We start from the raw sequence: 16,277 nt of genomic DNA on the forward strand, positions 1-16,277 counted from the left end.
TCTTTGCAGAAGGAGGTAGAGGAGAGCTCCAGGTTGTACATGTTGTCCCTTGTAACCAGCATCTCTTTCTGAAACCCCTGTGTGTGCGTGTCTCATCTTCTGTAGCCAATTGGTCCTGCTGAGGCGCTGAGATTCCGTTTAGCATGTCGTGATTGTCTGAGGCATTGTTAACACTGTGTATGAGTAAAGAGTCTGTTCAGTGCCTATGACCTTGTACAAAGAGGAAAACAGGAATGCTTGGAGTGATCTCCTCCCTTTGGTGCTCCATGGGGTGTGTGTGATGTGCACAGGCACCGCATTAGTAGAGGACAAGTTGTTCATCTTGTCTTTTCCAGTCTTCCTCTGCATGGATCTTGTTTAAACGAAGTATTTCCTCATTTTTCTTCAGTTATATTATTTCATTTCATCTCTGTCTGGCTTATCCACTTTCATCAATTAAAGTCAAAAATACATCTGGACCGTAGTAGTGAGATTAATCAAACTTGGATGCTGAAAGATGTCTGCTGCAAGTTCTGTGTCTTCTTAGGTAGTCGCTTTGCTTTGAGCCAGAGCCCTGTGCCCGATGGGAAAGACAGGACCTTCTCCTTAATACATGCAGTTGTTGTCTTTCTAGTCATGAACTGGTTACCTCTGCCCATTATCCTGTGAGCAACAGGTAACTCTTTCCTCCTAGGAGGGTCTGCATAATTATTTTGTTGACTGCTGTGTGCTTTGTCAACAATTGTGTTAGCAACTGTATCTCACATAGAGAAATTACTGGCTTTGGAATCTCAGCTCTTTTATTTTCATGACTCTGTGCTGTGTGTATTCAGTGCCTGCTGTGCTTCCCCCTCTCCTGTGGGTGTATAAATAAGGCAAAACTGGCTTCCAGGAGAAGCTGAACCTTGCATGGATTTTTGGGCCTCCATGCAGATGTCATCCCTTGAGTCCAATGAATTTGCATTTCTAAGCTTTATTGGCTCATATATCAGCAGTTTTGTTTCCTTCTTACTGGTAAATATCTGTCAATTAATGCTTTTTCAGGAATGCAGAGATACCTGGTGTCAAATATTGGTGTTAAATACAGTCCCCTTTTGACTTCAGGGCAAAACCACTGTAAACCTCCCTTAAACTGCTCATCTGGCAGCTAGAAAGGTGGTACTGGATGATACATCAGTTGGAAGGAGCTTCCTTTGGGGCTCTTCAGCCCTTAATAAATGGATCCTATTGCAGAATACAGAACGGATTTAAAATAATCCCTTGGCTTGTTGAAGCTTTGGATTCCATGTAAAATGCAGTATGCTTGAGTGAATGAAGACATTGAACCACAAGACTGCCTTAATTGGGAAGATTTAGTTGAGTCTGACTCTGTTAATGCCACTGAAGAAATGCACTAATTAGGCATGACCAGAAGTTTAATTTAGTTAGTTGCTCCTTGTTTTAGCCTTATTCAGATTAACCTGTATCTAACTGAGGGTTTTGAGGTTTAATAATAAAACATGGTATTTGAAAACAAGTTAGGATGATTTTCAAAACAAATAAGATGTCATTATTGATTTTTTTTATCTGTTTAAATAAAGCAGCATAAAGCAGCTTTACATGTTTTACATCTGATTTATATTTTAAGAGGATAATGTGCTAGACACAGTACTTAGATGTGATGGAAAATTACATTGTTAGGAAGCCTTTTATGTGGAGAGCTAGATATGTATAAAAGGCTAACAGATCTGTGGATGTTCTTTCTTTCCTTTGTGATGCTCCAGACTTTGTGATTTATTTTATTTCCTTTTTTTGCCCCTCTGTCCATTTTATGGACCTTTGCTTCTACAGAAATGCATAATTGTTTGTTTTGTCCATTAGAGTATCTTCTTGTGTATGAGAGAATTTGCTAAATTTTAAAATTGCAGCTTTGTTAAATAACTTTTCAAGTTACTTGTAAGCCCAGCTGCTGCTTTTCCTTAGTAAGCAAAACTGTTGTTTCCTTTGTAGGCTTCACCAAACATTGACTTCCCTATAACTGAATACTTTGCCTTAAGTAAACATATCTGTTGCCTTGTTTAATCCAGGGCCTTCAATTTATGCTGCTCTGTCACTGACATAGCTTTTCTTACTGGTTCTTTGTTGATCAGAGACTTTAATTACTTGGAGAAGACCTTTCAGCAGGTGGTTGTGGTATACTATACAGCTTTACTGTGGGTGAATATACTGCAGTACTAGGGAGACAAGCACTTCCCCATTTTAAAATATTTTTGGATAGTAGCTATAAAAATGTCATCCACCAGCATGAGAAATTTTAAAAAATCAAATAAGGATGTGATGGCCTGTTTTATTTACATGTTTGTTTCTCCGTTGTTTCAGTGCTCTTATATGTGCTTACTGGAGGACAAAAAATATTAAATTTTAGATTCAGTCTGATGTGGCTGCTTTCAAGGAAAGATCAAATGACAGAGCTGTGCAGACACGGCCATGAGCCAGCAAAACACTTTCTGTGACTTGCAGCATGTGGATGGATGACAGGGTGTTAAATGTGTCTGCTTTCCATTTGCCTTCCCATTTGTCTTTGGGAAAGACAATGTTATAATAAACCTCACAGGTGTTGCAGTGCTCTTCTCACCTGGCTGTTGTTTCTGCTGCTTGCCCTGGCTCTGACCAGCTCAGGCTGCTGCCATGGGCTGAACTTGAGGAGACCCGTGGCTGGTGATAAGTCCCAGGGCAGCTGCTGGAGCCCTGCTGTGTCCTGGCGTGAGTGCTGCCTTTGGAGAGTTGGCAACTCACCACCTGCAGCAAATCCATCTGGATGGACAATACTAGTGTGTGCTTTCTTTAAATGAGGAGGAATATATGAAGAATTCTTACCCACAAGAGGGGTGCACACTGTGGATTACTTTGTTTAGCTGGCATTGATGGAGATGTCTTAAACATGCCAGCATGTGTAGCTAGTACAGCCTCTGGTTCTTTGAGTACTCTTGCACTTCGTCAGTGCAAGAAGAGGCTGCAGAGCACTTGTGATGGCTGCCCTTGTGTGATATTATGTGCCATTTCCTTTTAATATAAACCTCCCAATGTCATTCTCTGATATGGTTTGGTGTCTGCTGCTCTTTTTGAAGGGCTTCTACAGAGCTGTCGTCGTGACACACCTTTGAATTTTCATCCTCTGTTTAGCTGTAGTTCTTCTCCTATTCACCTGCCTGTTGAACAAGCACAGGAAAAGGTTCTTTTTGCTAGAGTAAACAAGATGTTTTGTTCTTCTCCTTATAGGATTGTGTTTACATACTCCAGCTGCTTTTGCCATTTTCCTTTGTGATTATTTTTTACTTTGATGCAGAATAAAAAGATTTCATATGCTTTTCTGAAGAAATCTTGCCAACATAGTACAAAGGTACTTATACTTTTACTTCTGTGGAGACATTTCACTGGACTTATTCTATGGATTATGTTCTGTTCCTGCCTGGCTGTATCATAGAGGCTTATGGTCAGTGTGATGACTAGAACCCAAATCCATTGTTTCCTGCTTTTCTCCACTGAGGAACACTTTGTATCAGTCCAATTCATGGCAGCCTTTGGGGCTTTGACCTTGCCATTTTTTCCATGTTTGATCCTCCATTGTTGCAGTATTTACTGCTATCAGTTCTTTCTACCAGACCTATGAGTTCAGTGTCAATAATTCTCCTGGGTTTGTCATTTCCAGATTTTATCAGCAGATCCTACTTACTCCCACTAGCTTCCTTATTGCGTTGTCCATGACTGGCTCAGTTACAGTTACTTGTTTATCCACCTGAAAGCTCCTTCCTCCTCCTCAGCTTATCCGGTCTTTATTAACGTCATATGGCACTGCATCAAAAGGGTATTTCTTGAAATGAAAATTCAGTTCATCATTCATTTTATAGTTAGAGAAAAATAGTTGCTTTGTGAAACAAAACCTGTTTTTCAATAGCCTCCATCTTAATTCCTTCCTTCATGTTTGCTCAGAACCCTTTCAAGCTTTGGAAGCCATTAATGGTCCTACACTAATCTGGATCACATTTCCCTCCTCCACACATACACACTTTAACTGTAAATACTGCATTGGCTCTTCTACAGTCTCAAGGCATCAGCCCTCATTTGATGGATGTCAGGTGCTGGTTCTCTTGGCATTTTCTCAGGGAGAAGGCTGCCTGGAACAAATTAGCTCTTTACTTTGCTTTCAGCAGGTGATAACTCCTGCTTTCACACAGCCATCACCTGCTTTGGCCCTGCATCAATATTGCCACTTACTGAAAGCTCTTTCTTTTGTTTTGTGCTATTATGCCCAGATGATTTTCAATTTTGACACTAGAGAAGCTCTGCCTTTTGCTTTTATTCGCATGTCTGAAAGACTTGGTAAAAATAAATTATATTTTTGCTCATTTTTTAAAAAACCTGGAATTCCTGGCAGGTATTACTTGCACATCACAAATCTGGGACGTGATGTAGGTTTGTTTCCTGATCATACTTTCTGCCTTCCCCATGTCCACATTCCTGGCTGTTCTCTGTTGACTTGTGGTTGCCTGTAGGAAATTGCTTAACTAGGTAACAACTTTCCCTCTATCTTTCCTTCCCCCTTATTCCCAGATTCTTGATGCTCTTGTGGTCTCCAGTGTGCAGCGAACACACCGTTTTGTGGTCTGTTAACGTCTGAAATATCAGTCACTTTTCATTCTCACGTAAAATGATTGAAAACCTTGTTATTAGTGACTTCTGCCATCAATGTTGCCACGTTTGTATTTGTCATTCTCTGTCATTCAGCACAGCTGAGGCATTGGTGTCAAGCTCAGTCCAGTATGAAAGCTTTGTCCATTTTAGTGTTGCTTTCTAACCACAGCTCTTCCAAGTGTTCAGATGCGAAGGTAGAGATGTCCTCCCCTGTGTGCTCAGAAGAATCTGGTTGCATTTACTTCATGAAATCTCTCTTGACCAGCAGTTGGTTTGTATCCCTCTGGAGAAAATGCAGACTTCAGGCTGAGGGGTTTTGGTAGCAAAGCTTGGTGGAGCCTGGTGTGCTTCTGCAGCTTTGGGGAAACAGGCATTCCATTATGGATAACATTGTAATGTTCAATCTGTTTAAATACATAAGAATAAACATTACTAATAGGTAGTCTTTAAATCTGCAGATTCCCTAATTTGTAGGACTCAAAAATACAAAGTTTGGACATTTGTTTCTGTTCAAGTTGTTACCTCAAAGAGAACTTCTTTCCTTGGTTATTTCAGCTCTTCTTGGGAGTCTTTATCTGTCACCTGCGAACAGTGTGGGGTTGCACAACTCACACAGTGCATAGGTTAGAATAAAAAGGAAAAGCAAAAAGAACTTTCTTCTGGGGCTGTGCTCCTTTATCTTGCATAGAGTTGGGTCTTATTTGACTCAAGCTCCTTTACTTTGTTGACTCTCAGGTTGTGAGTTCCATGGCTGGAAATACTTTCTTTTTCACTGTGTGCAATTTGCAGCCTCCTTTTTCTCGTGGCACATGTCATTATCTGAGGTTGGAGTTTTAGCTATTAGCATAATGACCTGCTTTGTCCATTGTGAAAGCAGCATATCTTTGAGGGAGTGCAGGAGAACATATGACCTATGAACTGAAACATAGAAGTTTCTAGTTGTGGATAGCTATTTTCCCCTTATCCAGAACCTGTTGTTTCTTCCAGGTACATTGCAAGTGTTCAAATACTTATCACTTCTAATTAAGTCCACTCAAGATCTGCAGAGAAACACTCTATGAACGTAGTCTTAATGTGAACATAAAAACTTGGTTTGAATTCATAAATATGAATCCCCACATTTGCAGTCTGTGATGTTTTCCATCACACTGTAGAATTCCAGTTGACCTGCAGGTGGTGGCCCTTGTTTCATGTCTGTTAGAAGTGAAATACTTTTAAATAAATGAGTGAAGCTGTAATGGGACCTCTCTGCTTAGGAGACTAAAGAGTCTTTGCATTTGGGCACAAGCAAAGCTCACAAGTGTTCATACAGAGGTTCATGTTAATATGTCATTTGTGCATGTCATAGAAGCGCTTTTAATTTATAACATCTTCATTGTGACCACATTTATGTTAAGTGGTGACCTGTAGTAACGGGAGCTCTCCAGTAACTTGTTGGAGTTGGAAAAAAAAGAAAACGTTTGTCTTCAAGACTGCCTTTTGAATGTGGAGTTGCACTGAACAGGCTCTTCAGATTCTAGTCCTGGCTGTTCAATGAAATTGCATATTCTGTCTGTGTCTGTAGGACTTATCCTGACATCTTGGTCATTGGAGGTGCTTGAACGAGTTTCTGTATGCATTTGCCTGCATGCAGTGTGGTCTGTTACCCTTTCTGCAGAATACAATACAAACACTTTTACTGGTGTTTCTGGAAACTAATTTCATGTTATTTTTTTTCCCCTCTCCCACTTCAGGGCCAAGATGAGGCTGATCCATCAAAACCACCGTGGCTCAAAGGAGGGTAAGTATCCCTGTATTTATAATCAGAGTGTACTTTAGAAGTCTGCAGTTCAGTCTAAGTAGAAATAGCATTTATGATGTTTTTAATAAAATAATCAAGTGGCCAAGCCTCACTGAGGGCCAAGCTGCTGCTCTATGTCAGTCTCTTCTAAAGCAGTGGAGGTGGGATATGCAGCTCTTCCAGAGAGACCTGTGATTAAGAGTAAGGCTATAGCTGGAATGTATAATGTCTTGGTGACAAGTGCTTATGGCAGCAGTATTAAATAATTGCTGCTGAGCACCTCAGAGCGGTCCCCGTGAAATCCTTTCTCCTGGATCATTCATTGGTGGCAGCAGAAGGGAAAGAGTAGCTCTGAAGGAGTGCTATGTCTTCTGCTCTTAAAAGAAGATGATAGGTTTGGGGGAGTCTTCTTTATTTGCAGCAATTCCTTGTAGTAGGTAAAACTGCACTAACTCTAGAAATTATTGCAGTCTGTATTTTTAAAGCATTGCTCATCATGCCTGTTTTGCACAGATGAGGAGTGATTAGGTTGTGCATCCTCTCCACAACACACTGCTTGCAGCAAATGAAGCAGACAAATTCTGTTTGTAGTTGCAGCGTGACACTCTGTGGTAATAGGTGCCAGCATGGTAGCTTCCCTGGGATCCTCTGGCAGGAAAAAGACAGTGACACATTTTACAGGTTATGTGCCTGGTACATGGTCAAGGTGATTTGGTTTGATGGTGGGGCACCCATTGGGAGCTGTCAGTCAGCAGCAGCAAGATTCACCCTGAAATCTCAGCCAGACGTTGGCTTGCTTAAGTTAATTCTCATACTACTGAAGGAAGCTTCCCTAATAAAACATAAAGTTAAATTGGAGGCTTCATTATATGGCTTTCTCCTTTTGGAGTCATTGTTCTGTGGTGTTGGTATTCCCACAAATCGTCACCTGCGGATGCCTGGAGCTGCCTAGCAACCCTCTGCTTTTCCCAAGGAACCTGGGACTTAGTGAGTGGGCTGCTGGAGAATTGGCAATTTGCAGGAGCAGGAGGCAGTGATTTATTGTAACTATAAACAGCACCTTCTCCTGCTTTAACAAGGAGACAGTGTACTCAGTTTATTGGCTCATGCGCATCAAATTATTTCCTAGCCTGAAAGGTAGATACACCTACAAGTCCTGAATTATTTAAACATGTGTTGTCAATTCGAGGCATTGTTTGCTCTAGTCTGTAATTTTTTTCTTTTCTATGCAAGATACAGCTGAACAGTCTGGCTAATGTAGTTTTGACAAAAGTTTGTCATACTCATTCATCCCATGCAAGGAATTCCCAGAGAATCCCCAGAGAAGCTGGTTGTGGGATGTAAACCTTTAATTCAACCCTTGGCCACATTTTGGCTTATTAGCCTCAAAGAATATTAAATTATTTATGTTTGGAGTTGTTCTTTCAATGGGAAGATTACAGTTGTGGTGTCCTTTGAAAGAAGTAGGCCTCCTCTGTTATTGCAAACCACCTTAGCTTGCTTAGATTGTCAAGATTTAATGGAAACCTCTGTGTGATACAACATGTTTTAAAAGATGAATACGTGCTTCGAGCAATTTTCATTTATAGTATAATGCAACAGGAGCTCCCTGTCTGTAATCACTGGCTTTGGAGATATCACTTCAAAAGAAAATGTACAATTGGTATTATGGATCAGTCTCTGAGTGTAGTATCTCATATCTGTATCTTTTATTTATTAGTGCATATTATCTTCTCATACAGAAATGCTATTCACTCTTCAGTACAGCTCTCTATAATGCTATAAATATTACATCCACTGCAGAGGAGAGTTATCCTATTACATATAAAACTGCACTGTGCACATTTGAGGCACTGTCAATTCTTCTGTTGTTAAGTGAGGTAGCAGTTGTGCTTGAATAAAGGGACTGAGGTAGCTAAAAGCACAACACTTCTGAAAATCAGGAATTGTTGTTGAATTATTTTATTAATATTAACAAGCTAAAAGCAGGTCATCTGGGTGTGTAACTATGTATGTCCTAGTACAGCTCTCTTCAGTGACAAATACAAGCACCTTTCAAATACATTTATCACCCTGGCTTACCACTGTTTCTGTCATAAACCTCAATCTATCAAAAGTATTTTGCAACAAATCAAGTTGTAACTAGACATGCACAATAATTTATATAGGCTCATCTTGAATTTATAAAGCATGCAATTTTAATGTTTCTCATCTTTCTTGGGAAATGTCAGAGTATCACAGTTTCCTTTCAATTAAATTAGAAAAAAAATTTGAAATCAGGTAGGAAAAAGCTGTTAGCTGGGAGCATTAACTCTGGAGTTTTACTTATGATCATTTTGTTGAATCTTTTCAGGTTATACACTCTCCCTTTCAATTTTATATATGCTTTCATAATTCGAGGGATTTACACAAATCCTTGACTCAAAGCTTATCAATAAGCTGTGTTGTGGTTCAGGTAATCCCAGGATTCTTTGCATCATCTGAGTAGTCTGCCATGACACCTATTTTACCTCAAAACAATATCAGAAAGAAACCTCAAAACAGCATCAGAAAGATTTTGTGGCATGAGGGCAGCAGACAAATGTGGCAATATAAACATATTTCTTACTTCTTTATGTGGGTGAGATTTTTCTATATTAAGTCAGAAGGGATTTTTGCAGTATGACTTGGTCAAAAAGTTTTTCTGGAATTCTCTATCAGAAGTGATGATAGCCTCTAGTAAAAAAACACAGCATGGCCTTGCTGTGAGGATTTCCAGTATTGGAAAACAGCACTGTTGGAAAACTGGGAAGCTGACATGGCTCTTGCAATTACGCATGACTGCTCACCTTCCCACCAGGCTTGTTCAGCCAGCAGCAGCTGTCAGCTCAGCCATGGCTCGGACACGTCACCCTCCTACGCCCCATCAAAAAAGTCAATTATACTGTTACAATTCTGTCACATGTTTCTGTAATAATGGACTACTTTCCTCTTTGTCACAGCCTCATGCTAGGCTGTGTTGTGGCATCCTTGTCCATTCTCAAGCTGTAGCATGGGTTTGGTCTGGGTGTTTTGTTGTTTGGTGTTTTTTTGCTTTTGGCTGTATTTAAGTGGGCTTGAGTAGGCCCTGCTCTCTAATGGCTGCAGGTTGCCTCTTGTCATTTTTCAACCTCATAATTTTCACGGCATGTGCGAATTTGTAGTGGCAGTTTGATTTCCTAGATTGTTTGGAAAGGTAGTTTTTATGGCTGTATGAACAGTTTGTTCCACATTCCTTTTTCCTATAATTTTCCTGCAGAGCCTTTTGACTGGGTGTGTTGTACTAAATCAACAAAATAACCTGGCTGAAATTGCCAGCCAGTTTATCACACAAATACCAAAACATGTAAGCCAGAGTGGCAGAGTGTGGAGAAAATGGCTAAAGATGGAGAGGCAGAGGGTTCCCTTGCAGTCTCTGTAATCGAGAAGACCTCAGAAGCCATATTGTTAATGTTAGCAAGGCCTGAGACCAGAGTGGAGGTGGGGAAGGTGAGAGAGACACTGAGAAGTGCTGTGGATTTTGCCCGCTGGGCTGGGTGTTCATTGTGGGGAGGAAGCTACAGCAGAGAGGTGTGTGCTCACTTTCCACCTTTAGGAAAAAGCATTATCTTTTAGATAGTCCTTAGAGATGGATGCATTTTCTGAAGACCTTTAAGCTGGATTAGTAGACCATCTTCACGCACAGGGGTACATCCATGTGGTGTTACCAGTAAGTGGTAGGATCCAGGTATAATTATTCAGGCTGGTCTCATTGGGAAGGGGAAGTAGGTCAGAGTGTTTTATTTCATCAGGCTCTGACTGTTGCTGGGGTAATCACCAGTCTGCTTCATTGTCACTTCTGCCAGCAAATGCTATCTCTTGTGTGTACAGGTCTGCATGGCTTGAAATCCTGAGCACCACAAATAGTCTCTTTTATAGAAATAAAAATAATATATTTTCTCCTCTGATGTCAGTTTTTTCCTAACAATTATATGGTCCTCAAGGGCCAGTATTAAGGGTGTTCTAGACTAGAATCAGAAGATGGCAGCATCCTGCCCTGGGGCTGATCCTCTTTGTTGTGCTCCCTCCCAACCACCAACACCAGGCAGGAATGTCTGGATTGTTGCATGTGAAGAAGATAAACACTTAATTGTTTTTTAGCATTAACTTTACACTTTCTTAAGTATAATCTTCTGGCTGTTTTTCTTGCTGCAGTAAAGCATCACCCTCTTCACCCCTCCCAACCTGAAATTAATTAGTTGTTTTGTTGGTTTTTTTTCCTCCTGAATTTCCAGGCCTGCAGGTGGTCTCTATGGCATCGATAGCATGCCTGATCTGCGCAAAAAAAAGCCAATTCCACTTGTCAGTGATCTGGTAAGAGATTTGTTTGTTTCTCTTCTGCCACACAGCATTTACACAACTGGCTTTACATTCTTGATGTATGGGCACATTCATTGTCACTTCAATAATCTCAAGCATTTTATCAAATTAATTCTTATACTAAAGGGTTAGGAGTACTGCTTAAAAAATCTCAGTGAGAAATAGCTATGGTTTTGTAGACAATTTCATTCATTTCACAGAATTAGGGTATTTTTCATGTTTTCATCCTTTTTATTTTACACAAAATATTTTATTATTTTTAGGCCTGCAGAATTTTAAAAGGTTTTCCTAAAAATCACATACCTTAGGGAAAGTTATAACATCCGTGTGAGGTTTGGCAGCTTACCAGAAGGCTGGAATTTTAGAGGATAGATAAATGAGCATATGTGGTTGGATTTTAAAAGCTATTTGCAAAATTGCCAGTAGACTTCTGCACTGAGGAAGCATGTGAACCAAGTGAGTAATGAGGACAAGTTTCATATGCTTGTATGATAAGGCTTCTGCAGGACAAATGGTTTTCTGTTGGTTGTATTCAGTACACGTAGCGATTTCATACTTGAGAGAAATGCTGTAACAGCTGAAAGACCAAAGTTTCTATATCCTGTAATTCATGTGAAAAGATGCATACAATTTTGTCTGCCAGCTTATACATGGGCAGCTTGGCATGTGTCTAGCTAACTGCTTGTATCTTAAATCGTTGCAATAATGGCATTAACTTGTGTTACTTCCCTTGAATGCATTCATTCTCTCTGTTCACAGGCCATGGTAAGTGGAGGTGAAGACTATCCATCAAGTCTTTGCCAGAAAAAAAAACCTTACTTCATGTTATTTCCCCCTCTACTTCTTTGCTTTTTGTTTGAACCTACCTTATTGCAGTGAATGCGTATCCAATACTCTGTCCTGCTCCATCACTGTTGGAATGAACTTTTTCAGTTTCTCTTGAAACAGCATAAACCAGAACATAAGTGGTACAAAACTGATAGAGTTGGATGATTTCAAAGCAAATGCTGCTATCTTTAAGTATCCTTCTCTGCCTTCATATTACTGGAGAGGCTGTAGAAATCCCTTGTATGCCACTGTGAGGTGCTGCAAAGACAGTGCCCTGTGCTGTCCACAGCTGCAAAGTGGTGCTGGCATGATGTGAAAGACAGTATTCTGAGGGAAAAATGTAGTTCATTGTGTTCAGTGATGGCTGATGAATGTGATACACTGTCACATTCAAACCTCTGCTCCCAACTCACTCCCCTTTCTTTTATTCTTGTTACTTGCAACCTCTTTACTGTCACATTTTGGGGTGTTGTGTGTTTTGTAAAGCGGGTGAAATAATCTCCCTTTGGTTATGAATGAAGTTAGATACACAAAAGTGAGTCTGTTGTAATGACCTCAGACAGCAGAAGGGCTACTGTTGCTACCAGAAAGTGAAAGTGGAGATGGGAACCCAGGTTTCATTGGCAATTCTTTGAGAGAAACAAATATAAATTTACTAGAGTGAGACTGATTATAGACAGATGGAAACAAGTTGGAGACCTTTCAGAGTATACATTTGACTCCTCTGAGATGTGAACAGTCATTTAAGAAACCAACTTAAATGCAGTAGATTGCTGGTTTGGTGTCTGGCATGACAGAGTCCCCTTGCTCACATCTCTGGGCATGTAATGCCACTGCACTTGTAAATGTTGGTGGTGAATAACAAACTTTCTTCTTCCCTAGTCACTGGTTCAGTCCCGAAAAGCCGGAATTACCTCAGCAATGGCTACTAGAACATCTCTCAAAGATGAAGAGCTGGTAAGTGGGAGGGTTACTTGACTTCTCTTAATGCTGACTAAGCAAATTAAAGGGATTTGGCTCTCTGAGTTTCAGAACCAGCTTCACAGATGTCTGGAAATATAGATGCAAAGCTTCCTGTATCATTTGGTCAAAGAAACTAAACACATAAAAGTAATATTTAATGTATCAATATGATCCTGAAAAATGTAGAAACACAGAATCACAGAATATGCTGAGTTGGGAAGGTACCCATCAGGATCATTGAATTCAACTCCTGGTCCTGCATAGGACACCACAAGAAGCATCATCTGCCTTGATGGTGCTGTCAAACACTTTTTGATTTCAGTAATCTTACCATTTCCTTCTGTGCTATGTGCCATAAGGGACAATGTGTGAAACTTGCTTTATTCAAGGTATTTCCCATCCGCAAACATTAATTGTTGTCTTCCAGTTTTTTTAGCACCTGGGGAGACACTTTTGGAAGGCAAGGAGTGTCCTCTGACACTGCATATAAAAATTTCATGCATTTGTCCACCTCAAATGTGTAGCTTTATAGCCCTGGTCATGCCTTTTCCTGTAAAACCCCTGCATTAACCAGAAAAAATATGCTCAGTCACCTCCCTGGATGTTGGTTTACATGTGCTCTTGCCTTTCAGAAATCTCATGTCTATAAGAAGACCTTGCAAGCCTTAATTTACCCCATCTCTTGTACAACCCCACACAACTTTGAAGTGTGGACAGCCACAACTCCTACGTACTGCTACGAGTGTGAGGGGCTGCTGTGGGGCATCGCGCGGCAGGGAATGCGCTGCGGGGAGTGCGGGGTCAAGTGCCACGAGAAGTGCCAAGACCTGCTCAATGCTGACTGCCTGCAGAGTGAGTAGAGTTCAGTGGAGTGTGGCTGCTCCAGAAATTGTTGCCAGAGCCTTCCTAAGTGTACTGCTGATATCTCAGGGATCAGTGAAGCTGCAGTGATTGAAGTGACTGTGTGTTTTCTGAAAAGGTGCCATTGGGCTAAACGTACCTCCTTGGGGCACAGACAGCTCCACTGATGCAGAAAAGCTTCGCAGCATTGTGCTTGATGTCCTTTTAAAGAAGGTTTAATTCTTTACTCTTTCACATCTGTTTGTTGGTTTTGGTTGATTTTTTGATGGCTGATTTGGTTTTTTGCTTTGTTTGCTCTGTTTGTGTCAGCTCAGGTTGTGTATTTGCTAGCATGTCCTGCGTTCAAGTAAGGGTTGGATGAAGAGGGTATGAGGCTGAATGTTCTGACATTTGTTCTCTCCCCCCTGTCCTGGTATTGCAGTCAGGTTGCTTGTTCCAACCATCAGTCTGTGCCCCTGTTTTAAGCTTTTTAGAGCAGCACAGGGCTCGTGCTTAGGGTATAGATTTCCTGGATTTAGCTTGGATTATCTGTACCGACAGCAACCTGGGAAGGCATTTTGTCTTTTCAACAGTAGGCCTGCTTGGCTGAACCACTTTAGAGACCTAGGGCTGAGTTAACAGAGATGGTGAGTCAGACACAAAGGTGTTGTTCAAGTATATGGGCAGTATTTAATCTTCCTACTAGCATTTCTGATTATTTCGTTGGTGTAAAAAACTAAGTAAAAAACAAGTCATCTCTTCAAGGAACTCTGTAACTTTGCAGAAAAAAATGACACACAAACAATGGAGAAGTTTAAAAGGAATTTTATTAAAGGGGGGAAAAAAGAGAAAAAAGTATTCATTTAGGCATCTACCTTGGTCCAGTTTTTCTTATTTGCTTGAAATTTCTTAATTCAGTCTCAAATTTATATATATTCCTGCTTGAGAGCAAAATACCTCAGTCTAAATAGAATAGAAAGTCCTTCCATGTGTGTTAAATGTTGAGTAGGAAGGTGTGACTCTTTTTGTTCACTCTTCTTGTCATTGTAACTTGATGGACTAAGTTTAAGGAATCAGAAAAGTTTGTGAAGTAGGAAGAGACTTATTGCAAATTCTTTTCAGCAATTCTACGAATTTGAAAAGTTGGATCTTGTGATTTGAATTGGGCTGCAGTTGTTTGGGAAAGCCAGACTGAGTGATTCAGCAAGGGATACCAGTGAATCATAGGTCATTTGTTTTTTCTTACGACTCTTCTTAACACCCAAATGGATGTTTTTTATACATGTATTTTTGATGAGTGCAGAGTCTTGAAGTTGTCAATTAGGTTAGGGCTTTTTACAATGGCTGATTTGTAAAACACATTTGATCCTGGCCAAACACCTCTGTCTCCCAGTTGCTCAGCAGTCCTAAATTTGTCTTTGAGGGCTGGGAGGTGAGTTTATAGCATCATTGGCACCTTGGCTTTGTTGAGACCTTTCTGTGACTAAGCAAAGAGCATTTGATGCAGGAGAATGTAGTTTGGTCATAGCTCAGTTTTATGTCACAGTCTGATGTGCAGGGTCGGTTCCTGAGAATAACCTTTCTATTTCTGGAGTTCACCAGAACTCTATGCTAAGTGCTAATTTTCAGTATTTGAGGTGAAAATCTCAAGGTATCCAGGCTGGATTCAGATGCATACCCATGATGCTGTAATGCAAGGGAGTTGTGGTATCTCAGTAAGGGAGAAATCTGTGGAGAACAGAGGAGGATTAGATTTGCACCAGCAGCAGAGAGGAAACAGGCACAAAGTTGTTGTACAGAGCAGTGGTCCTGAAGTTGAAAACAACAGGGAAAAACCTCTGTATTAAAAAAATAGCTAATGACTAAGAGGAAGGTATGTTCCCACATAGGAGGGTTGTGGCTATCCTTGTTCAAGAAGGGAGACTGCAGATGGGAATGGGTACTGGAGAGAGTTCAGTACTAATGGGAGAAATATGGGAGTGTCTTGGATGATACAAGATTGTTCATCTTTCAAAGGAGATGCTTGGCAGTCTGGGAGGGGAGAGAAGGAATCATGCTGTTAAAAAAAAAAATAGCTGTACTAGGTTTTCCCTAATAGAATGTTTCTAAAGGGATGTTTTGGAGCCCAGGGCAGAGGTGTAGGAGATCTGCATGTAGTGCACCTGCTACGACTCTGGCTTACTCTTACAGTTTACAGATATCCATGTCTTAAAGCCTTTCTGGGCAGCAGATACTGTTTCATAGCTGGCAGCAGTGGCTCTGTGAATTGGTTTAGTCCTTGTTTGAACCTGTTTTTGCTTTCACCATGTTGGGGAAGAGGGAGATAAGCTACAGGGAGTAAGATGATCTTTCTAAGCTCATTGTTTACAAAAGAGTAAAAGGGCTAAGTTGGATGTGAGAAAATTAAAGGTAGAAGACAACTTCAGTGATTCAGACTCCTTGGGAACAGGGAGTCTCTGGAGCTGAGACACTGAAGAATAACCATGGGGGAAGACTTTCTTATCTCTAGCTGTAATTACATAATCTTATGCAATGGGCTGTGGGATGTGATGCTGTGTTTTTTCATAGAATAGAAGAAACAACTGGAAATAACTTTTCATATATGACTAAGCATTAAGTAAGAACTTGTTATTTTATTCAAGGGGTTGCAGATGTTTTCACATTTTCTTTCAAAATGTAAACTCAGGATACTTCATCATGCAGAGTTACAGAAACAGAGAGGAAACAACTGAGAGTACACCAGGCTTAAAAAGTGTGAAGCATGTAGAAAGGTAAAACCCAACGAAACAAAAATTTTCCTTACTGAGTTCTAGTGAGGTGTCCAGAATCAAGGAAGAGA

The 16,277-nt window shown here is 40.5% G+C and overlaps 1 protein-coding gene across 5 annotated transcripts in view; it reads left to right on the forward strand.

Moving 5' to 3' along the window:
• The window catches only part of UNC13B (unc-13 homolog B), a 206,110-nt gene that overhangs the window by 115,783 nt on the left and 74,050 nt on the right, over positions 1-16,277 (forward strand). For 3 of the 5 annotated variants that reach the window (XM_063180304.1, XM_063180303.1, XM_063180305.1), the window contains 5 exons: positions 10-32; positions 6,384-6,430; positions 10,723-10,801; positions 12,518-12,592; positions 13,231-13,450. In XM_063180304.1, the coding sequence (XP_063036374.1) occupies positions 10-32; positions 6,384-6,430; positions 10,723-10,801; positions 12,518-12,592; positions 13,231-13,450 (444 nt within the window). The remainder of the gene's footprint in view (positions 1-9; positions 33-6,383; positions 6,431-10,722; positions 10,802-12,517; positions 12,593-13,230; positions 13,451-16,277) is intronic. The other 2 variants (XM_063180306.1, XM_063180307.1) reach the window with 1 other exon arrangement.

This window comes from Melospiza melodia, chromosome Z (assembly GCF_035770615.1).
Source record: "Melospiza melodia melodia isolate bMelMel2 chromosome Z, bMelMel2.pri, whole genome shotgun sequence".
In the NCBI taxonomy this organism is placed as follows: domain Eukaryota; kingdom Metazoa; phylum Chordata; class Aves; order Passeriformes; family Passerellidae; genus Melospiza; species Melospiza melodia.